General features: G+C 42.9%; 2 protein-coding genes across 3 annotated transcripts in view; both read right to left on the bottom strand.

Annotated features, from left to right (window-relative positions):
• LOC109471573 overlaps positions 1-7,003 on the bottom strand; it is a 45,404-nt gene extending 38,401 nt beyond the window's left edge. The window contains exons 1-10 of the mRNA XM_019770923.1: positions 6,936-7,003; positions 6,364-6,457; positions 5,817-5,993; positions 5,129-5,306; positions 4,715-4,795; positions 4,400-4,473; positions 4,102-4,179; positions 3,630-3,802; positions 2,671-2,840; positions 1,983-2,188 (exon numbers count right to left, since the gene is read on the bottom strand). Of these exons, the coding sequence (XP_019626482.1) occupies positions 1,983-2,188; positions 2,671-2,840; positions 3,630-3,802; positions 4,102-4,179; positions 4,400-4,473; positions 4,715-4,795; positions 5,129-5,306; positions 5,817-5,993; positions 6,364-6,446 (1,220 nt within the window). The 5' untranslated portion in view covers positions 6,447-6,457; positions 6,936-7,003. The remainder of the gene's footprint in view (positions 1-1,982; positions 2,189-2,670; positions 2,841-3,629; positions 3,803-4,101; positions 4,180-4,399; positions 4,474-4,714; positions 4,796-5,128; positions 5,307-5,816; positions 5,994-6,363; positions 6,458-6,935) is intronic.
• An 8,812-nt stretch (positions 7,004-15,815) lies between these two features.
• LOC109471461 (histone acetyltransferase p300-like) lies at positions 15,816-23,010 on the bottom strand. Of its 2 annotated transcripts, none has more exons than XM_019770786.1 (9): positions 22,770-23,010; positions 22,148-22,349; positions 20,183-20,333; positions 19,275-19,812; positions 18,970-19,111; positions 18,495-18,656; positions 17,681-17,819; positions 16,914-17,115; positions 15,816-16,675 (listed from the first exon to the last, which is right to left on the bottom strand). In XM_019770786.1, exons 1-9 carry the CDS (start codon positions 22,895-22,897, stop codon positions 16,660-16,662), a joined length of 1,680 nt encoding a protein of 559 aa, XP_019626345.1. In that variant the 5' UTR covers positions 22,898-23,010; the 3' UTR covers positions 15,816-16,659. The 2 variants fall into 2 exon arrangements, with proteins under 2 accessions (XP_019626345.1, XP_019626346.1); XM_019770787.1 differs by having other exon boundaries at positions 15,816-17,115; positions 19,275-19,396; positions 19,541-19,812; positions 22,770-23,008.
• Between the last annotated feature and the right edge of the window lie 52 nt (positions 23,011-23,062).

Here is a 23,062-nt window from a genome sequence, read left to right as displayed (position 1 = left end):
CAAGCAAAGAGGTAACATTGAGCTTCTATTCTATTGTAAACATGTCTACTTCCGCTCGGTGGCACGAAATATGTGGGAAGAAATGGACTGCATACAGACGAGACGTTTGCAAAAGTGAATGTGAAGCAGAAGTACAGAGCGTGAAGTGATGAAATGTACAACAATGGTTAAAACTTGAAACAGTATGTAGAGTTGTACCTTACGATTTGATATCCCATTTTGTTTGATTTTTTTTAAACCGTCGATACTTTGTGTAACGTTGATCCTGATTGGTCAACATGATACGAGGGGTGATCCAAAAGTTCTCGGCCTCTCCCAAAAAACGTGATGGCAGAAAGATTTTTCTTACACTATTTTTTAACATAGTCTCCTCTAACTTCAATGCACTTGGTCCAGTGATGTTCCAGCTTTCCTTTCCCTTGTGGAAGAATATTTCGTCTTAAGCCCTTAAAAATGCCTAAACCACATCAATGACGCCATCATCACCATCAAAACGTTGACCACGTAAGTGGAACTTGAGTTTAGGAAACTGGTAGAAGGCTCACGGTGCTAGGTCAGGTGACTAGGAAGAGTGGGGTAAGACTTCAAAGCCAAATTCGTTTGCTGCTGTCACTGACCCCTGTGCCGTGTGGACAGGTGCATTGTCAGCGCGTCAACTCGGAGCTTTTCTCCCCTTTTCTCTGTGATTGTTGCCCTCAAATGCCGCAATTCTGGTGCACAGTATACCCCATTGATGGTTTGACCCTTTTGCAGGTAGTCAATAATGATTACCCCCTCACTGTCCCAGAAAACAGAGGCAAAAACCCTTTCAACGGGTAAAACTCGCTTGGGATGCTGGGAACCGTTCTTCGTCAATTATTTGCTCTGCTGTTTTGATTCGGGGTGAAAGTGGTGAACCCATGTCTCATATTGGGTGACAAATCGTTTGAGTAAGTTGCCCTGATGGACTGAATTCGTTCCTTGAAATGCCCAGCCTGTTTAACGTGTGATGTTCAGACAACATTCTAGGCACCCATCATGCAGACAGGTTGCTCATCCCCAGGATGTCTGACAACACATTGTGAACTGTACCACAAGTCAGGCCAAAGAACCTGCTACATGTTGGACAGTCTCACATCTGTCATTTACTACCATGTTATGGATGGCCTCAACTGGATTGTCCATGGTGCTGATTTGTGGCATCCTGACATATGTTCATCTTTTGTGCTCTCCTTGACGCGCTTAGAACTAGCAACCCAGTTCTTTGTGGTTAAATAAGAAGGGGAGTCATCACCAAGTGACTTGATCATGTCTTTATGGATTTCCCTAAGAGACATAGCTTTTTATCGATACACTTGATCACAGCACACACTTCTGGTGCGGCCATTTTGTGATTTTGCCCTCACCCGCCCCATTTTCACGGGGCATCACGTGCTAATAAATGAATGTAAAAATTTGCATTTTTGTGGGCAGTGATGTAAGACGTCATAGTATACAGTTATACCAAAGAATACGCGTTTGACCTGTATTTTCTAGGTGAGGCCGAGAACTTTTGGATCACCCCTCGTATCTCTCCTTGGTGCTGATTTGTCGGTGCCGTCACTGTCCTTGGTGCTTATTGGCTACTACCTGCATCTGTCAATGACTTTGACGTGGGCTAAAATATATAGAATACTACATGGTGCATTCCGTATCACCCGAGCTACCAGCCTTTCCGCGGGTGATACGGAATTCACCTTGTATTTTATTTGTCATAGTCATACCCGCCGTAGAAAGCACACATTTCAATGCAAAATGTGCCACAATCCAGTATTCGAATTTTCAGAAGCGGTACACTTGGTGCAAGCGGAACGGGTTCGATTTATTCTATGGAACATTTAGAAGCCCGTGTGATAACCGTTAGAACGTCGTGTAATACCGCTAGTTATCACACGGTCCGGAACACCCATATCGAACGTTATCGCGGCCCAGGTAATATGATGATATAAAACCGTTGTACATACTCGGTCGTGCTCGGTTTCTCTGTGTAGATCCTCAGCAAAAACTCGGCCTCCTCGTTGGGCTTGAAGGTTGACGGCATGACGATGTAGTTTCCTGGAGGTAGTTTGACGCGCTTGGTCACCTCCCGCAGGTTGATGTAGGACCCGCTGGTGGCCGCTGGGCGGCGCGTGCACACGTCTCGCTTCTTTAGCTTCTTCTGGTTCGGGGCCTGGAGAGAATAGATGTATTGTATGCAGAACCGTCCTTTATCAAGAATCGTTTTTTAACCAAAACGGTACTTTATCCAGAACCATGCTTTATCTAGAACTAATTAAGTCCAGGCATGGTTTGGGGCCTAGAAAGCCCAGAACCGTTCTTCTATCCAGGACAGTTCTTTATTAATAACCGTGCTCTATCCAGAACCGTCATTTAGCCAGAGCCGTGCTGTATCCGGAACCATGCTCAGTTACGGTTCTGGATAGTCCACGCGTATCCAAAACCATGCCTGGGGGCAAATGTACGTTCTTGGACACGAGAAGACTATCATGAACGAACCATGCCCGATGCTAACCCTGACCCCAACCCATTCAGGCATAGAGCTATGTAGAACGGTCTTGGATACAGACGCGTTGGCATGGTTCGTCATACATTTACTTGCTTTTCGACGTGCGGTTGCGTTTCGTTTAAAAATCGCTAGGTGGCAGCACGCACCGTTCCGTAGATGTAGAAGCCCACTGCCAGGTTGGCCTTCCCGAGATGCTTCTGTTTGCGGCGGTCCTTCTGGATGAGGCTGAAGACCACCGTACACGTGTCGTCATCATCCTCGTCATCCGGGTCCTCCACGCTCACCACGTACTGCGGGTTGCTGCAGAACGTGCTAGCTGAATAGAAGTAACAAAAGATACACTATGAATATCACCAGGGTGCAAAATACGTATTTTCCCCAGTTTGGCCAAAGCTTTGACGCCCATGGCCATCAATTTATGAGGTTGCCGTTAACGCGGTCTGTTTGTTTTAGATGGTAAGCCGTAAGCCAGGCCACCTGGCGCTGTAAGGAGATCGCTCACATGCTGGCCGAGGCGGGGCACAAGTCGTACGCTGGGCGCTTTGAATTAAAAAACGAAACAATCACGAGCGTCTCAAATTAAGTTTGGTACAGAAATAGAATAATAGAAACAGAAACGTATTTTCACTGGGCGTCCTTTCGCGAAGCGAAGATTAATAATGACGTTGATCCTGATTGACCGACATGATGTCTCTCCTTGGTGCTGATTTTACGGTGCAGCCACTGTCCTTGGTGCTGATTGGCTACTACTTGCACTAAGCTCTGTCAGTAACTCATTTTACCACTTCAACGTGATCTAATAATGCTGTACGTACTCTTAAGTAGAATGCAAACAACTACAATTCACTGTAGTCGATGTTACAAGCATTGACGGTGCAGCTAGTGCAAAAAAAATGTGCCTGTTGTATCCACAACCGTGCGCTATCCTGAGCCATGTTCAGGCACGATCCTGAAAAGTCCACGCGTGTCCAGGACCGTGCCTGGGGAAAATCTATGTTCTTGGATACGCAGAACCATGCCTGATTCTAACCTTAACCAATTCAGGCATAGAATTAGATAAGCACGGTTTTTGATACAACAAGGCTGCTAGTATTTCGACACCTACTTCTGTAGTTGGCACACCCTCCGGCCGTCATGCCCCGCTGCCACTTCCCGTGACGCTCGGAGGAGTTCCACTTCTTACACCCGACCAACTCAGGCTCCACCTCGCCCACTGACGGCTCCAGGTGACAGATCTCAAGCGTCTTCCAGATCTCCAGGAAATCTTGGAAGGACATCCTGGAGGAAAAAAAATCAGATGATTATAAAGAAAGTTTCAATTGTCATTTCCAACACAAGAAATTGGAGTTTACCAAGATCTTCGACTGTCTGTACACTCCAATCGCTGCCGAGGAATGAGCAACCCACCGCTTCAGTGATATAACGTTATGCAGATCACATACGTTAGCAGTGGATCAGAGGTTACAGAAAGTCAAGTCTGTGGCGCCCTCCGTCTTTCTTGAGTGATAACAGATTCTCTCATATACAAGAGTGTTGAAGCATCAGTGAGTGCCAAACAAGATGTATGATCTACGTACCAGAATTCACCGTCGTCCCGTTTGACCACACCCAGCTCTTCCTTCCGCTCGTCGGTCACACCTTCCCATTGGGGTGATCTGGAGTAACAAGAACAGACAGGGCGAATATGTGTCAGTAAATTTGATGCTGTAGGATTTTCAAACAGGCTGTGACAGAACCGACCGACAAATGTCTAAGAGACGGTCTTTTCTCTAAGGATATAGCTTTTGTACGACGCATCTGCGACTATCCGAAGAATGCCTTTAGTTTGCTATCGTACGACCATCGTACGACACAAGTGCCCGGGTTCGTACTTACTCGTCGCTCCATGGTCCCTTCCACTCGATCTTTCCCCAGGGGTTCCTAATCCGGACCAGCTCGGTGTCGTTAACCTGGGAAATGAAAGTTTTAGCCTCATAACTACTCAACGTACAAAACAAACATACGTCAATATGATACAAGAAACAAGATAGTAGTAAAGAAGATGTCTGATCTACATACCAGTGGAAGTAAATACTTTCAGGAGCAAATCGATGCCATCGAAGTCTACTAGAACAACTACATGTACACCTATAACAACAACTACTGTTACTACAACTGCTACATGTACGTACGTAGAGTTCCATTACTTACCACGGCGAACCCCGTGACGCTGTAGGCGTGCTGCTGCACCAGACCGTTAGCCTGTACTGCCTCCAGTCCTGCAGTACCGCCCTAAACAGGAAGGAAGAATTATATGGGTGTTTCTAGCAAATTGGATTTTCTCTGGCCGGCTAACTCCCCTGGTATACTATCCTTTATTTCGGCCAGTTTGTACTAGTTTTTTCCAGCGATCCGCGGTGCCTGGTAGAGGCTACAGGCGCAGTGCCTTGTGCCTTCTGCCGATATGCTACCGGGGAAAATTGGTGCGCTGAAAAGCCCACATTTAAACCACGTAGAGTCGTTTTCTTATCGTTTTTGTACCCTTAATCTAAGGGTCAACTATAGCATATGTCATTACTATTTTTGTTTGGTTAGCGCACCATAATAGGTGCCCTGGAATCTCACCTTGATGCCGCTAACGCCCATGAGAGACCCCCTGTCGTGCGCCTTCTTCAGGATCTGGTAGAACCTGGGCGGCACGTTGTTCGGATCCAGCATGAACGTCTCCGTCACGCCGCCGGTGAAATCCACCAAAGCGTCAGAGGTGTGGCCGCCCTCTAGCGCCTCGTATGATCCGTGCACCCTAAGAGTTAGAAACAAATGTTAGAGGCAAGCGTAGCCAAAATTATTGCTTTGATTATTGCCTTAAAAACGTCTTTGTGTGTAACTCAGTTGTATGACCTTTCAACAACACTGTCACGTTCTGCTAACTTTCGTGACTGTAACTCCAAAACCGTGAACGCAGATGATAAGGATAACTTCCATCCATGACCATCATGCAAGACCCCCACTGTTCCTTCCGCTCTCTTGTTATTCGTAGACATACCCGTACGAATTACGTCTTTGTAGTTTTCAACACCTAATTCTGTTCATCTACCGATTCGGCAGTACTATAACAATGTTAGTTTGTATGTTGTTACAACAATACCCATGCTTGGATATTTGAGTTTTGAGAGACCTTTCCACAACCAGTAATGTCTGAAAGAAGCTCTGATGAAGGTGTCTGATAGGCATCGAAACGTAAGTAGGGGAGAGACATTACTGGTTGTGGAAAAGAAAACTCTACCAACCTGAAGAAAAAAACCGTACTCACTTGGCGTACGCCTTCTCCAGCAGGGCGCTCCAGAACTCGTTCTGCTGGTCGGAGTGGAGAGAGAAGAAGGCGGGCCTGCCCTGGACCGGGTCCATGACCATCGGGAGCCGGTCGTCCACCACCACGTCAACCCACTCCCCGTAGCGCCAGAACTTGAAGTGGAATATTCCCGCATAGCTGAAATAAAACAACATCAACATATCATCATCATCTTCGCCGCTGTAGTCATCTGTCGACGATGCAGGCCTCCACCGCTCTCCACTGTCTTCTGTCCTGTGCTGTCATCAACATATGACACACTTCGAAATACTAGGTTGCCCACCAATATTTTAGTTTGCCGTCAACACCGGCTATTTATTTTAGAAGGAAAGACATAAGCTATGCCACCTGTCAAGGTATCGCTCCCATGCAAGATAACTCACCCAATTCTTTGTTCCTCACAAACCTCACAGAGGTAATATCATGAGATTGCGCAGGTGCCTTGTATACATCCATTTCTCAGTGTCGAGGGAACTATTTATATTTCATTAGACTTATTTATACTTACTTTTCCTGGAACCCTTGCCCAGAAGGGACCACTCTCTTAAACAGTCCTGGCAGTGTGGTCAAAGCAGCAGTTGCTGCCAGCATCCAACAGTCACCTACAGGAAAGACTTTGTGATTAAAACGCACCACAGGAAAGCTCTTACTTTCTTCTTATATGATAGCATTTTTACTTAGAATTGTAATACAGGAGACGACATTTTTCTTTAAAACTGAATCACAAATCGTAGAGCTTCTTGAAATAAAATCAGACGTGTTAAACATGTTTTTGACCATCATTGATCATTTTGACACGCGTTCGTGTTCGCGACATTCTGACCTAAACCTATTTAAAGTATGTAGGGTACACATAATCGTGGCAAAGTTGATATGCTAGATACTTAAACGGACACAAACTGAAATGTCATATCTACCAGGAATCACATTCTTCATGTTGCGTGAGGACGGCTTACATATTTCCTCCCCACTGTATCAATATTCACACAACTGAAACGGGATATATGTGAACAGTCTCTTCTGTACGCAACAAAGCAAACAGTTCTATCGACGTTATAAAAATAAACATAAACACAGTACCTACAACTCCCTGCACCACGTCAAACCGACTCACGCCCTCGCTGATGAATAGGGGGTTGTCGCAGATATCCTGCAAGGGCAGAAACGGTGTAACGTTTAGGCCTTCATACGAATCATATACATGTATGTGGAAAAGTTAACTTTTCTCTAACTATAAAAATTGGAATTTTTGTCAATTTTGACCGACTGACTGTCTTCTTTAGCAATCTGACCTAATCGCTCACGATACATGCCTTTAATAAATATATATTAGGCTTTATTAAAGTTAAACCGTTACTAAGAAAATTGGACAAATCGAGCGACTTCTTTAATCAATCAATCAATCGCGCAGGACCTGTGACTTGATCCACCTGTGACATCATCAAAGGGTCAAAGTTCGTTGGAAGTCGATATCGTCCCCCGTTCCGGTTGAGAAAGGCCGGTGCTGCTGTGTTTTAACAAACTCTCCCTCTTTGCTGACGTAAAATGTGGATCGTCGTCAGGTAATGAGCAATTGTGCTAGACTCTCGGTATTTGTGCTGCTGAATCAGCAGTGCTTTCTCCATTATGGGAGAAAAATATAAATCCCTTCAATTTACCCACGTTTCATTCCGATCAAACATGTTATCTACAGAATTATCTAACCATAAAACATTTATGACCGAGTCGACCCCGAGTAACCCACCGCAGGGCAAGGCATGCACACCCGGCCGGACCTCGCGACCATTCTGGCAATCTTTGGTAGAGATAAGAGATAAGACCTGTGTGCTTGGACCTTTACATCCTTATTAAGTAACGCCTGGTGCAGGTCCCAGAGTGGAGGTCAAGTTCTTGCCGTGCTTCAGACGATTTCGAATTTCAAGAGCCCGGAGATTTTTTTGAAAATTTTTGACAGTGATAAAGAATCCTGAGCTCCTATTGGTATAGTTCTGGGAATGTTTTTCCAGGTAGATGTATATGGCCACACGCTTCGGGGAGGAGGCCCAATCAGCCCCCGACAGCGAGGGATTGTCTAACACAGACTACCGCAATGTACATTCGTTCTGAATTGACAAAGAAAGGGGAATAGTAGAAGATAGTCCATACTTAATTTTACGTACGGTAGTTTTTTTATGAAACCTGTGCTGTGCAATGTGAACCAGTCAGGCTTGCCCTGAGGAAAGTGACAGACGGTCACCGAAATGTCGACTGAATAAACCTTTTGGTTGTGTAAAAAGATTCTATTTATTTGGTGATTTACCAACCTGATAAAAGCATTCACGGAGGCAGTGTTTTATGTATCTTAACATCTCACCGGAATGCAATGTTAAGTCTAACATCCAACAAGACGGTTCTGCCGGAAACATATTGTACTGTCATGACCTGCATTAGCCAATCAATAAAGTAATCAACTAATGGGAAAAACTAATTCAATCTGATAAGATCCCCTAAGGATTTTTTGTCTATCTATGATTTGTTGCCAACAATTATGACTAAAGGCTTTCCTGATTATAAGTCCTTTTGCGTCGAATGCCAATTCGTTTTCATTTATTTGTCTTGATTCAAGACTTCAAATGCTATTTTAGGTGATATAGGGTAAGCTTAGCTTTGCAATGTTGCGTTCGAAATACAATGATGATAATTTTGAGAAAACCATCGTAGAAAACAAGATGAGCACAGCAGACGCCATCAGGTAATGACAGATGTCAGCTATCGATGTGGCAGAGGACATAGAGACTAGATTAAAAGTTGCAAACTATAGCGAAAATGGATATGAAATGTCGCAGTGAGCGCAAATTCTGTTATTAATACCTTTATTGCCAAATTAAATTTAATAATCGTGTTATAACTCTGCCTCTTTGTTGCGTCTTTGATCTACAAGTGTGAGCTTTGCAGACTGATATGTTGTCAAAAACGATATATGTATCTCATGTAGGGTTCGCCGTTATGCATTTTGATGATGTCTACTTTGAATTCGACAGATGCTGTATCGCTATGACTTGTTGACTTTCCCGTGTCACAAACATGTGTCTCGGGCACCCTGCGACGTTGAAGATTTGTCGCTGCTGCGATTGCCTGTGTTGTTTCAGTTGTGTGGTATCGAAATAACCCATGAGAACATGGTGCCCACTCACGTAACTTATCATGAAAATAGATAGGCGGCAGATCCCAACAGAAACTCTCAATTGCAAGTTGTCAACAGATACATAGAAACTGATAGGAAACTAGCCGTGCACTGTCAATGTTCGCATATCTAAGACACTAGCTGGCCAAGATCCTCATTGTTCATCAACGGATCATAAGTTATTCTTGTTCTGGACACACGAATGAAGACATCAGAAACGGGTGACACACAGTCACACATTGCCATGTGGAAGGTCGTCTGGTCCGCCGTCGGGGTCAATGTCATAAATGACTCTGATACTCGTGGGAAACAAGTTCAGACCAAGTCCAAAGCGCTGTACTGCGCTAGCTCTTTGAAGCTTTTCGATTTCTTTCACTCATCTAAATTGGTGTTAGATCAATTCCATGGGAATTATAGTTTGTTCGTAGCCTTTAGGAAATATTGAACTTGGTTTTAATTTAATTTGTGAACCGATTCCGATACGTCCTTGATGGGGAACTCTGGAAGTTCTGGAACCCTTCCAGTAAATGTTACACTGTCCAATGTCAGGGTTCAACATAGCAGTCACAAGAAAATGTCTATTTTGGTATGTATACATTTCAATTCAAATAACAGGCCTGATATAATATTCAATTTCATATAACCCTGCAGATACAAGTGTGAAGAAAAGAATGAAGAAAGACGGGTTGCAGTGTGAATGATATGCATCATCATACAAGTGCGCTGCAAAAACTGTGGCTTATGGTGTCTACACATAGACGTACAGACACCTGGCCGCAATAATTATAATGGCTTATACTAGTATATGGAGTTCCAACACATAAAACTTGACCTCCTCCCCGATAGGTAGCTGTTTGACACCAAATTTGCATTGGTTACGCGGTTATATTAGGTGGCAGGGAAAGGTTGAAGCATGAAAGTGCAACATCTCTTCAGCAAATATCTCGGATGTTTCGGTATGGATTACATGTATTCTTATGTTTTATGTGTTTTAATGTTCAGTCAGTTCAGTTCAGTTCTTCCTTATACGAGATGCCACATGAAACGCATACTGTATCTTTGTGCTTTTAACGGCTTGTTATTGTATAGTTGTTTCTTGAGATTTTCAAAATTATGTTTCAAATGAATGTGTTGTTTAATTAGCTATAATTCATACTTTTGATTGTCTTCCACATGCTAATAAAGTTCTTTTGACCTCGATTTTGTATCTTACCCAGCAAGTATTACAGTAGCCGATCTGATGAGCTGTTGGTTACATGGGTTCCTGTTTTGCAGGCACGACGAATAACAAGGTATTAATCTAATCAATTGGCCCAAAATAGCGGTGCTCTCCAAACGTAATTAATTTAGTCCTCTAACAGTCAATCTTTTTGTAAAAGGACATTTCCAAGAACCACTCTTTCCCTGAAAGCTGTTGCATCTTTGGTTATCTAATTTGCCGTTAGATGAAGAAGCTAATGCGAGTAATCAGTGCTGAACAAGGTTATTATCTGACCATCTCTTTGGCAGCTACGTACTCCCAAACGGCCAACAAAACGATGCTAAATTATACCAATGTAGACAGCATGCACATAGGTGGTTAAAAGCACCATGGCCAGTTTCTGAATTATTGAATCTCCTGTCACCCTGCCTGCCAATCTTCCCAAACCCAAGTGCTGTCAACCTACTCCGTACAGACAAACAGATAAACAAACCCACAGATGAGCCATCCCAAAACAATACTTCCATACCAGAAAGTAAAAATGTCTGGCCGTATTTAGGATTAAAATTATAATGTACATTTAATGATGGTGTGTGGCTTTGTCTGTTGTTGGAATTATCAGAAGAAATATAGCGATGTTTATAAATGTTTATATTGACAGCACCGGCATACACGTGCTGTGCTCAGCATGGTAGACCTCTGCCGTTTGTTTTCTTGATAATAATAACTTGCATTGTCAACAACGCGTCAGGCTATCATGTGTCACTAGGCTGATAGATCGAGTTGCATGAAAAAATATTCATTTCTTAATTCACTGAAATGGCAACAATGTAACAATGCAACAATGGTAGGTTTATTTATATTACAAGTTCAAATTGACATAATATCACGTTCTTCACCAACTTTATGAGTGTATAAGTGCCTAGATAGATGCAAAAGTTGAAGGACGATGCCTGTATCCAAGGACATTATATCAAGTGTATGTCTGTAGTGATTTCACAAAGTATCAAGCTCTCCTTTCCGCATACATGCAACGCTTCAAAACAAGCCTTCATGAGAGGTGCTGTATCCAGAACCATGCTTTATCTATGCCCAACCACGGTTCTAGATAGTCCACGCGTATCCAGAATCGTGTCTGGGGCAAATCTACGTTCTTGGATACGTGGAGACCTATTCAGGACCTTGCCTGATATCAACTCTAACCCAGTCAGGCATAGAACTAGACAGGCACGATTCTGGATACGATAGTAGGGCATCACTACCACTGAGCGTGTACTCCGCCCTACAGCCATCCCCTGGTATCATTCAGCACCAACACAATGCTGAGAATGCGGGTAAGATGAACTGATGAGATGGATCATAAGAAGGCCTGGACGTATCGTCTGCCACTGCCGTTCTATTTTAGTTCGCCTTTACGTTGTTGAGCCTCAGGCTGTGTATGAGCCGTCATGTGGCAAGGATGTTTATCTGATGAATGTTCTTTCTGATTGCCCATTTTTAGAGCGACCGCTAGGCTCTCAAGATAATTGCTTCCCCTGAGTATCTTCTATTCAAAGACATTCAGCACAGCAAAAACAATTATGGATGCCCTAATAAGGTGCTAAGTGCAGGGCAGTAGGGCATAATGCTAAAACACGGGGTTAGCGATAACTTGTGGCATCCCATAGTCATAGAAATGGGTACACGTGCTTGTAGTATTTTTGTTTGATTTGCAAGCGTTTCTGTATGGGGAGTGTCTTGTTGTATGGCCTTATACAAAATCATACAGATCAGGTTGGTAAGTTAGTAAATTCCGTTTCAATTGTCATCACCTTCAAAACATCAGTGTAGTAAAGTACATCAATTAAGTGTCATAGATGTCATTTTGGCTTCGTCTTTGGTACTGCTGTACTAGCTCCAATTTGCATCAGAGCCAAATTCGAACCTTCGCGCGGTGTACTTTGACTTTCGACATTACCTATGTGAATATATATTTCTTAGAATTGCCAAGCACTACTAGACAACCGGATCTGCCATACATATTGATCTATCATTATGTATTTTTACACTTTATTCAGCAAATCCCCACATCAGAAGCCAGGGCATGTCTATTGAGCTAATTAGATTTCGTTCATGTATTCATTAATCCGGACGACCTTTTTCGTAAAGGCACGGGTGAGTGGGCGTGACAGCTTCATATGCGCGATGGTATGTTCCACCTAGCAATATTGGATTTAGGAAACCCTCTCTGTACATACATCGTGTAATTGGGCATGCTGAAAAGGTACCATAACTCTACGTACGTACGGAATGATTGAATTATCAATGGGGAGATATTGTGAAACATAAAACATACCTGCGGCCTCATCCATTGGAACTGGTGCCTGCTGAGGTTGGGATGGTGCCGGGTGAAGTACAGAGACGAGTCGTACGCGGGGAAGTCCGGATCCTCGAACAGCACTCCGTTCTGCAGGCACTCGCTCCGCAGGGCCTCGAAATCCTGCTGCTTCCTCATCGGCTGATAGCGTGAACGTGGCATCTTCTTCTGGTAATAGCGACTAGACAGCGCCTGCTCTTCGAATAGAGGATTGCAAGCAAGCAATTCGTGATTGCCTGGAGTAGGTGAAAGCAAACGATAGCCTATGGTGCCCGAAAGATGCAACCTGCTGTGTTTTTATCTACTCTGGTCAAGCCCGTTGGGGAATATCTAGGGATAGGCTACCTCCTAGGCTGCCTCCTGTTGCGAGTACCAACTGAGAGAAGCGTGTTGCTGCCCCCTCCCTCTGTCTCCACGATGATGCCGGGGAGCATGCATCCAATTGGAGGCGACCAATCGACGCAGCTGGCCCGGAAACATCCTGGATCTATGCATATCAGGTTTCCTGTACGCTCGTCTGCGATTGGTTGATGGAGCGGCGCGGGTGTTTCATAGTGGTGAGTATATCGTCCCAAGGATTATTGTACGTGAACCATTTTAGGGTGTGACCTTGATTCGTGGAATGAAAATATTTGGCAGTGATCAGATTGAAGAAGATATGGCTGTTGATTACAATCAAAGAGGAAATTTCAACCACGCAAAAGATAGTACTTCCGATTTTATCTTCACATATTTTGCAACGCAAATTTTGTTTACAGGTATGAGGTACAGTATCCCCATGACTTTCTTTATCGATATATGTAAGGCTACTTAATATCATACATATCTAAGATGGTAGAATACCTTCATCATATAGTTTGATATTATTACGGCAAGAATTACATATTTTCTACTTCTTTTCGCAGTTAAACTGCTGTGCATTGACCTGGTTTATTTTGAAAAGAATACAAATTCTGCCTTCTCAAATGCAATATCCCCGCTGATTTTAGTCAAAGTATGCAGTTCGTATCCGTCACAATTTGCCTGTCAACAGTAAAAACGTATACGTATAACGTTACAATTCTACATTTTGACAAACCACCACTAGCAGACGACTGTAAACTTAAAGATGGAATTCTAAACCAATCAAAGATATAGCGACATTTCTATGTACGAACATGGGCAAAGATCATGTACGGCCGCAACTTGTGCTAGTGACCTAAATATAATCATATAATAAAAACACGTATGTCCCTGGGGCCGAGACCGGCATCCTAGATGTTCCACACGGGGTCGGTAACCCGCGCAGCTGTCTTCATGTCGGCGCCGTGACCTTATTTCACTCTTTCCAACGGGTTATCTGGTACCGTTTGCTAGTCTCGCATTTCTACTGGGAGATATGATATCTCGTATATTTCCACAGGGAGTAATGAGTATTTTTTACTTATCTCCAATCAGATCTTTCGGTAGCCAATTCAGCCTGTAAGCAAGCCAGTATCCACTAGAAAGATAACATTTCAAAGTAAGTGCATAATGTTTACCTTCAAATGGTCTAGTCTAATAAACTACTGCTCTGTTTATTCCTACTCAAATACATTTATATAATATATGGCGACCAGTCCTCCAACTTGCTAAATAATATAATCAAACACCACGGCGTGGCTGCTACAGCATCAGTTACCATGGTGACAGCCGTCTGGTACCGGTCCAGGTCATTGACCTTATTCTACCAGAGAAGAAGAAGAAGAAACAGAGCAAAAATGTTTTCCTTCTGCGAAGTTTAACATAAATGTAAGCAGGACAGTTGGCTGTCAGAAAACGGTACATAGAAAACAGTCACAATCTTCCCCAAGCAACCTCTGCTTGGAGAAATATATTTCTTTGCGACGTCGGTTTGGCGAACTCCCAATTATATCACTGCCATCAAATTATGCAATTGGTTTCATAACTCTCTGAATAATGTGCTAAAAGTCATTTTGTTCACGTTTGTGGTACAATTTCTTTTCGTTCAGTCATTTTAATGCTTTTCAGTCCAGGACGGTGAAGTACTACTTGGTAGAAAAGCACGTAATGTTGCAAAAAGTAGGCCATCTTCTACGTTTATCAATTCACTAAGGCTATAAAGCCATCCACATAATCAAGTCCATGTGGCTAACGTCAATACCAAAGCAGGTAAGTAGAAACAGACGCAATCAACTCACTTTTGTAAGTGCCCGTACAAGCGTGACCCAATTTAGCTGAGTTATGGATCTGAGCATTGGAAATTCTATTAACAACATTTTCTTGTCTAAACATTCTGTCATGCATGTAGCTGCAATCTAGCCTGGGTACCATCCCCAGTAGTATATTCGCAAACTCTATAACTGGAAGATCTGTGTTTACAAAACAACAAACATCACTTGAATAATGCAGGTGCGCCATTGGCCGTCGCCTCTGAGGCTCAGCCAATCAAATGAAGCCCCGCTGCTCGGGCTAGCTCATTACGTGACGTCATGACCAATCGTTTTATATGTGTTCAAGTCCAGACCCAGTTATAGAGTTTGCGAATATACTACTGGGGATGGTACCCAGGCTAGCTGCAATCCATACAAATGGCACATTTTGACACCAACAACTGTTTAGATGTAACATTTATGTGAAGTTAAACTGAAAGTAATGTAATATAGTGTGACTACTAAAGATTTATTGACTTAAATTCAGCTAAATTATCATAGGACCATGCGACATTGACCAATCAGAAGTCACCATTTCATATGCCGTAATGTCATAGAATAACAAGTGGGGAAAATCATTATTCGTAAGTGGTCCTTTGTTGCGACATGAAACTGGACTGGGTTGTTAATTGTCCCACTTGAACAGTGTAATGACATTATATATAGTTAAATGAGCCTTAAATGGACAGTGAGGAAATAGGGCATGGGCATAAAGATGCTTTACTTGGATATTTCTTTACATTCATCCCCATTTCGAATCCTACATGTATGCCCTGTCAGCTACTTTGAAATATTCCAATATCAGAATTGTATGATGAAAAAGATATGATGATGAGTAATGGGATCTTAGAAATCACCTAATCAACTAATCATTTAGACGGATAAAGCTAATCTTGTATGACGCCCTTTGCTGATGAAAAGATGATCAAATATAGGTTTAGGGAAAGTTTAAAAAAATGTTGAGCAAGCCCATATTTTGGAAAAAAAATAATGCAGCATGTTCCAGAAAGAAAAACAAGCAATAAACAACATTGGTAAACAAGAATGGTTCACCATAAACATATAGTGTTTATTTGCTCCATGTACAGATGCAGTACAGTGGAATGTAATAGACCTGCCAGCAGGTCTGGACATCTCTCTTACTAACTACATTAGTATTGACAGGTCCTGTTGTATTGCTGACTGGCTACTGGAATTCAGAACGATCTGGCCATGCAAGGTTTTCATGTGTCTCTGTGCTGTAACATTCATACTTTTGTACAACACAGTCACAAGATCGAATACAGGTTGTGACCATACAACACTATATGACTAAGGAATACAAACACTACCAATTTCTCTTTAAAAACATACCCTGATATTAGTGATATACATCAGTTGCTTTAAGAGACAATAATATTCTTCATATCATATTTTCTTTTCAGAAAGTACATGTAATTATATTGCATACTTATTACAAAATATAAGTACATGTTCAACCATATGTATGTTCTCCCCAAGTAATGCACAATCATGCATGATTCACATGACCCTATTGCATTTATGAACCAATAGTTTTCTTCTGGTCAATGATTGAATTATGTATTATACTGATTTCCCATGTGAATTTGTACCAAATTATATGATGAAAAACATCCCTACAGTCAACAACCCACTTAGGTGTCAAAGGGTTAAGATATACCATATAAACTGGGTATACAAGCAAATCAATCTGCATGAAAATCTAGCGATTTTTATACAAAGTAAAAAAAAAAAGGTAGTTCAAATCTACTACCATTTAATTAAATCATTCACTACATACATGAAAATCTGTCGACTATCATCTAGGTGCATATGGACAGTGTTTGTCCTATGCCCCCAAAGCTTTAACTGATAGATGCACCAGTGGTCAATTAATCCTGGTTGCACCTGTAGGCCCTGATGACATCTCTGATAGATGTGTGGCACACCAGGCACATTTCCTGCTACTCCTAAGCCCCCAAAGATTTAACTTTTTGATGCACCACCAGTGCTTAATCCTGGTTGCACCTGTAGGCCCTGATGACATCTCTGATAGGTGAACAGCAACCCCAGGACTTTTTTCTACTACTCCTATGCCCCCAAAGCTTTAACTGATTGATGCACTAGTGCTCAATCCTGGTTGCACCTGTATGCCCTGATGACATCTCTGATCGGTGCGCGGCACACGGGACAGTTGTGCCCCTGAGCCTTCAGGTTGAGGCCGCAGCCGTTGCAGACGCACATGTGTCCACACTGGTATAGCACCGAGTCCACAGTCTGGTCCAGGCAGATCAGGCAGTGGCCCTCCCGCACCGCTCGAGTCACAGGCACGTCCTGCGTGTTGGAACCTGAAGCAAAGAGATTTTAGACATTTATTTATTTATCAAGATTTTAGAATATTTATGGAAGGATTTGCATAACAGGTGACTATCACCTTTCCAAGAGACCTGGGTGTAGGGTAAATGTCAGAAAAGGTGCAGTTGCCATTGATGCTCTACATCCTATGATTTACTTTAAATGTATGTCATACAGAATCTTATAATCAAGGTCTAATTTATGAGAGGGTCCCAATAATAACACACTAGACCACATGTAAAATTCAGGAGGACCAGGAACATATACCTACTATGCCAAATTCTATTCCTCTAGAAATCCAAGGGCCAATGTACAGATTACCTATAAATTACATTGTATAACAGCGTTGCTTATTAATTACGCAGAATTAAACTACAAGATTACAAGATTATACTTTTATGGAAAATGGCATGCAGGCCCTAGTGCTTACTTCAACAGTGGGAGTAAAACTTAATTAGTGCCTGATAAATCTGACCTGTCCGTGCAGCCATGGTGGTTTGGGTAGCAAAAGAAGAGTGACACATGTCAAGTAAAAAGTAAGTGCCTGATAAACCTGACCTGTGTGTGCGGCCATGGCAGCGGCGACCTCCTGCCTGATGGCCCTCTGCAGGTCCAGCTGCAGGTCGAAGCTGACCCTGACCATGTTCTTCAGCTCCTCCACCTGCGCCTGCAGTGATGCAAGCTCCGGACCCTGCAGCTGGGGGAGGGAACATTACAGTTGGAATACGTTGGTGAAGGTTAGACATCCAGGTAATAAGATACGCCAAAAAACAGTTACTCAAGCAACTGTTATGATTTTGGAAACGGTCAGATGTTTCAGGTAGCATCCACTACGTTTCGTCAGTGACGCTATCGGCTTGCAGGAGAAAGGCAATACATACAGTTGTAATAAATACATACATACATACATACATGTAATGGTCACATAAGAGGCAAGATTGCCTATGAGATATGCTTAAAAACCTTCTTAAATTACATTGTAGTTAAAAAGTTTTAAAAAATGCAAACTTATTTACAATAAAATGATATCTTATGCACTTCAGCTAGTGTCCAGAGTTTATTAAGGGAGCATCCACAATTTATACCTCCTTGGTTTATAAAAGCAAACTTAATATTCCCAAGTAAAGCCAGTGACCCTTTGTATGAGCTTTATCCTCAAATGCCAAACCTGAGTGCAGGTAAAAGAACCCAACACACTTAATGAGAAGAGTAGGGGTAATCCGGTGTGCCTAGATATAAATGCAAGCTATAGCAAAGCTGCACTGCACTATAAGCTACTAGAAAAAAGCCTAAATATGCTCCACCTCAGTTGCAGATGACTGCTTTACCTACAGTACCGGGTAACCATTGCTGAATAAAGTGAGAACTTTACCTGGTTCCTTGGTGCCCCTATCCCATCAGCCTCTGCGCCCTGAGGCTGTGTGTTGATGCCGAGGTGGCTGAAGTCGTTCCTGCGGTGAGGACGGGAGCGGGGGATGCTCTGTATGGACTCCTGCACCCTCTCTCCATCAGTACCGCTCTCGTTAACCCTTCGCTGTGGGAAGAGATGAATGGGGACATAACGTTAATTCATTCAAGATTGTGGCACGTAATTTCATGAAAATAAAGATCACAATATCTAAATCAGTTGTCTTGACTGTATTTCCATCATATGCAAAACATCTAGGCATGTCACTGCATATTTTTAACTAATGACTTTATAAGAAGAATACAATACATAAATGGGTTTTGCTCTGATGATGCTGAGAAAAAATGGTGCATTCAGATTCAAGTTTGTGTACCAAGCTGTAAATGTTTTACGTTACAAATCTGAACGTTGTTAGTGAAACAGTGTGATATTTCCTTACCGCCACCATGAGCTCGAGAACGCCGCGGAAGCCGCCGTCCAGCGAGGAGCTGACCAGCTGGCGCTGCAGCAGCTCGCTGATGTCGTTCACGATGTTTTCCCGCTGAGCCTGCTCGATGTCATACAGCGCACGCCGGCTGGCTCTGGGGGAGGAACATAGGTGTTGGATTAAGTAAGTTTTAAACAATGCGTTCTTAAATTTTACTGCTAGAATTAAAGCAGTACATGTGCTCTGTGAATAAAGTCAAAGTCAATGCCTGTGTAACAAATGCAATGATGACAGCAGTGTAACAGCATAATACTTACTGTTGCTGCTGCTGTCGTTGCAATAGTGTTGGCTGCCTTTGTTGCAGCCAAGGTTGCTGCCTATGACCTTGCTGTGCCTGCTGCTGTTGCCATGGGCCCTGCTGTTGTTGCCATGGGCCCTGCTGCTGCTGTTGCCATGGGCCCTGTTGCCATGGACCCTGTTGCCAAGGGCCCTGCTGCTGTTGTTGCCATGGGCCTTGTTGCCAAGGGCCCTGCTGCTGTTGTTGCCATGGGCCTTGTGGTTGTGGGCCCTGTTGCCATGGGCCCTGCTGTTGCCATGGGCCCTGCTGTCCCAGCTGCCCAGGTGCCTGCTGTTGCCATGGCTGTGCGTGCTGTGCCGCCTGGTAAGAGGGAGGTGGTGGGAGTGCTCCGGGGCCCATCTGTGGGGGTCCATAATCTGACTGGGGAGGAGGAGGAGGGACCTGCCACAGCCAGGAGTGGAGCGACACGTCCGAGGTGCTGCCTGACGTGAAGCTGGAGACGCTCCCCGTCTCATCAAAGTCAGTGGCAGTGGTGGTGGAGCTCGCATCGTTGAAGTCTGTAGATGCAAAATACACAACACTGTCAGGTATACAGAGTACAAATACAAAATCGTCATCATATCTTGTCCAGAAGACAAGGTATGAAAAGTATGAATTCGAAGTGCTGCTGCCGTAACAAGAAAAGTTGCCAAGAGGTCTTGTTTCTTAGATAGGTCAAAACCTGACCACATAACAAATTTCATGATTACAATCCAACCAATTTGTCTGGTGCAGGTAATTTTGTTGCATTTTTGTTTACTACAAGTATGCAGAAAAAAGAAGTTCAAGCCCTGACATATACATCATAAGAAATGCTACTAAAAAGATATAGTGACGGTAATGATCACATTCAGTATTATATAGCTTTTCCTTACAAGTTTTCCTTACCTTGAGGGGGAGGTGGTGGAGGGAGGCGAGGTGGAGGGACAGACCGATGGAACCTGGACAGTCCTCCCCGCACAACGTTCTCCAACTCGCGCCTGAACAGGTCACTCTGCAGCACGTTACTCACGCGGTGCTGGTCAAACAGTCCTCGCACCTGTCCAATGGGAAGGAAGAATGTAATTACCTTCGCCAAGAAGGTTATGTTTTCAGAGGCGTTCGTGTATGTGTGTGTGTGTGTGTGTCTGTGTCTGTCTGTCTGTCTGTCTGTAAACACGATAACTTGAGAAGGCTTAAATGGACTGACTTGATATTTGGTAGGTGGGTAGGTCGTAATGAGACCTCAAAATGATTAGATTTTGGGCCACCTGGCGGCTTGTCATGGTACTGCAGCAGAACTTCCGGTTTTGATATCTCAAGATCCAGACATGCTAGGGTAACCAAATTTAGGTGGTAGATAGCTCTTGTGCTGGGGATGAAGTGACATGAGTTTGAGCCCCCTAGTTGCTTGCTCTAGAACTGCAGGGGGGTTTAAAGGACAAATGTTTAAAAGAGGATAACTCAAGAACCGATTGATGGATCATCGTGATTTTTGGTATGTAGGTAGCTTAAGTGATGCTTGACATAATGATATTACAATTATGCAAATATTGATGTAATTTGCATAATTAATGAGGAAATTCTATAAATCAGCTGCATTCCATGATAGGAAGTTCAAGCTTATAACATATGTTATTAAGAACGAGAGAAACACAGGCAAATATCGATTATGCAAATGAAGACTTAATTTGCATAATTAATGAGAAAATGTTATAATTGCATAGTGGTAACTGCCTGAAATTTCATACTTGGGGTGTTTGAAAGTTAAGTGAAGGTGAACATAATTAAACATAACTTATTCAAATAAGGACCACATTTGCATAATTTATGAGGAAATGCTATAATGGCATTCTTTGTTAAGATAAGAATGTCTTTTGGTGTAGAATATGATCAACAGACTGATATAATTTATGCAATCAAGGATCCTATTTGCATAATCAGGGTGATTAGTATATTTCTTATTCATAAAGGCTAACATCATTTGGCGAAGGTATGAGATCGTGGAACTCTAGTTGAATATCTATTAGTTCTTTTATTACCAACCACTTTGTTGGCTGGAAGTCCTATTATGAGGAGAGATGCACATTGAGGACATTGAGTTCTTTATTCACAATCATTTCTTTACAAAAGCCAACATTTTGATGACCATCTGTCATCTTCTTGATGACCATCTGTCATCTTCATCAGGGCATTAATGACAGAGGGTCATGTGGGCTCTTGTAAACAAGTAAACAAAGAAAGTTTAATTTTTTTATGTGTGTCTCTCCTCAAAAATAGTACTTCCAGCCTTATGTCTTGTTCAAGAGGACGTCCCTAACTTAAGCTAGGTACTCATTTTCATCTGAGTCAATCAAATAAGTTAACAGGTGTAAAGCGGCTTTCCAAACGGAACACAATTTGGGGCCTGCCAAGGGATTTGAACATAGAACCTTCTGTTTTTACCATTGTATATGTATGTCTAATCTTAGGACATTCTGAAGCTCCTTGCCCCTAAGCTAAGTAAGTGTATGCTATTCACAATTAAGATAACAATAGACACAATGTACAACTGATTATCCTGCCCTGAGCCAAGATGACAGCAGGATGATGTAATGGCCAAGAATAGCAACTGACTAGTCGAAGACTATTTCCATAAAAGGTAAACATCGGTGTGTATCTACTGCAAATTAGTTTATTTTCACTATTAGCAGGTAATTTCCAATATTACCAGCAGAAAAAAAAAGGATTGTATGTGCTAACCTCTATGCCAAAAAGCATTTACTCAAGCAGCTGGATATGATTTTGGAAATGATTTTTGACCATTTCCAAAATATCCCAGTTGCTTGAGCTACTGCTTTTTGGCGTATCTTATTGCTTTGCCGACGTACTCACCTCTAGTCTAACTGCTTCTGGGCGTCTCTCCTCAGTCCTCCGTTGGCTGCTGGTTGGTCTGTTCTCATCGTTTTCCTCTCCCAGTTCAGCTGAGTCTGCGCCAATTTGGCCACGGAAGAAGCTGTCCAGCTTCTCGCAGATACCTTGCCCGGACACGGGACGTTCGCCGTGAGAAATACGACGAAGTTCAGAGAACCTCTCCCTGTGATTGAGATTTGCATGTTATATTACATTACAGATGATGCTTCTCCTAGAGTGAAAAATGTACACAACTAAAAGATTAACATCATAATATGCAAATTATAAATTTACCTGGATGACCACCAAACCCAACAGTATATCTCCTTGATTTAGTTTGACAGTTTGAGTTTACAACTTGTTGCATCCATAACACTTGATTAACGCCTATTCTTATGCCACATTTCAATTAAATTTTTATTCAATTTTTATAAATTCACAAATTATTTCAACCCCTCCCCACACTGGCAAGCTTTGAAGAGTTGAAGAGAGAATTTTTGCCGTTTTATACCGGTGTACGGTGTCGCTATGTCTAGATTGTTGCACTGGAGGAAAGTCCCTCAAAAAACTTTCCTTTCCTAAAATCATCATGCCTTTGTCTTACCTCTGCTGCCGAAGGAAAAACGAATCGACGCTCCCCTCGCCTTCTCCCTTCCCCAGACCGTCTCCGGGGAGAGGGGTTGGTTCCTCGAGCGACTCGGAGGAAGAGCTTCTGTCCCTTGCCGTTGCCATCGTGTACGCCCCTTAATGTTTACCTGCACGGTCTCTGCAAGCCGCTACTTTTATACCAGCGGTATGACTCACCTTCTGTTTTGGGAGAGCTTACCTGTCCATGGGGTCAAATCTCTGGGCTGCGATTGGTCAGGAAGGTTTACTTTTTCCCGCCACGGGAATTTG

The sequence above is a fragment of the Branchiostoma belcheri genome, unplaced genomic scaffold (assembly GCF_001625305.1).
Source record: "Branchiostoma belcheri isolate BF01 breed outbred unplaced genomic scaffold, Haploidv18h27 scaffold25, whole genome shotgun sequence".
NCBI lineage: Eukaryota > Metazoa > Chordata > Leptocardii > Amphioxiformes > Branchiostomatidae > Branchiostoma > Branchiostoma belcheri.
Note: the sequence above shows the minus strand (reverse complement) of the source record. Positions and strands in the feature narration are given on the sequence as shown.

What these genes read in the sequence shown, in the direction of transcription:
- LOC109471461 (XM_019770786.1), bottom strand. Translation starts at nt 22,897, where the DNA reads ATGGCAACGGCAAGGGACAGAAGCTCTTCCTCCGAGTCGCTCGAGGAA. An exon ending in TTCTCGAGCTCATGGTGGCG is followed by an intron (nt 18,657 to 18,969) that starts GTAAGGAAATAT and finishes CTCTTCCCACAG; the next exon opens with CGAAGGGTTAACGAGAGCGG. An exon ending in TAGGGGCACCAAGGAACCAG is followed by an intron (nt 17,820 to 18,494) that starts GTAAAGTTCTCA and finishes TCCCTCCCCCAG; the next exon opens with CTGCAGGGTCCGGAGCTTGC.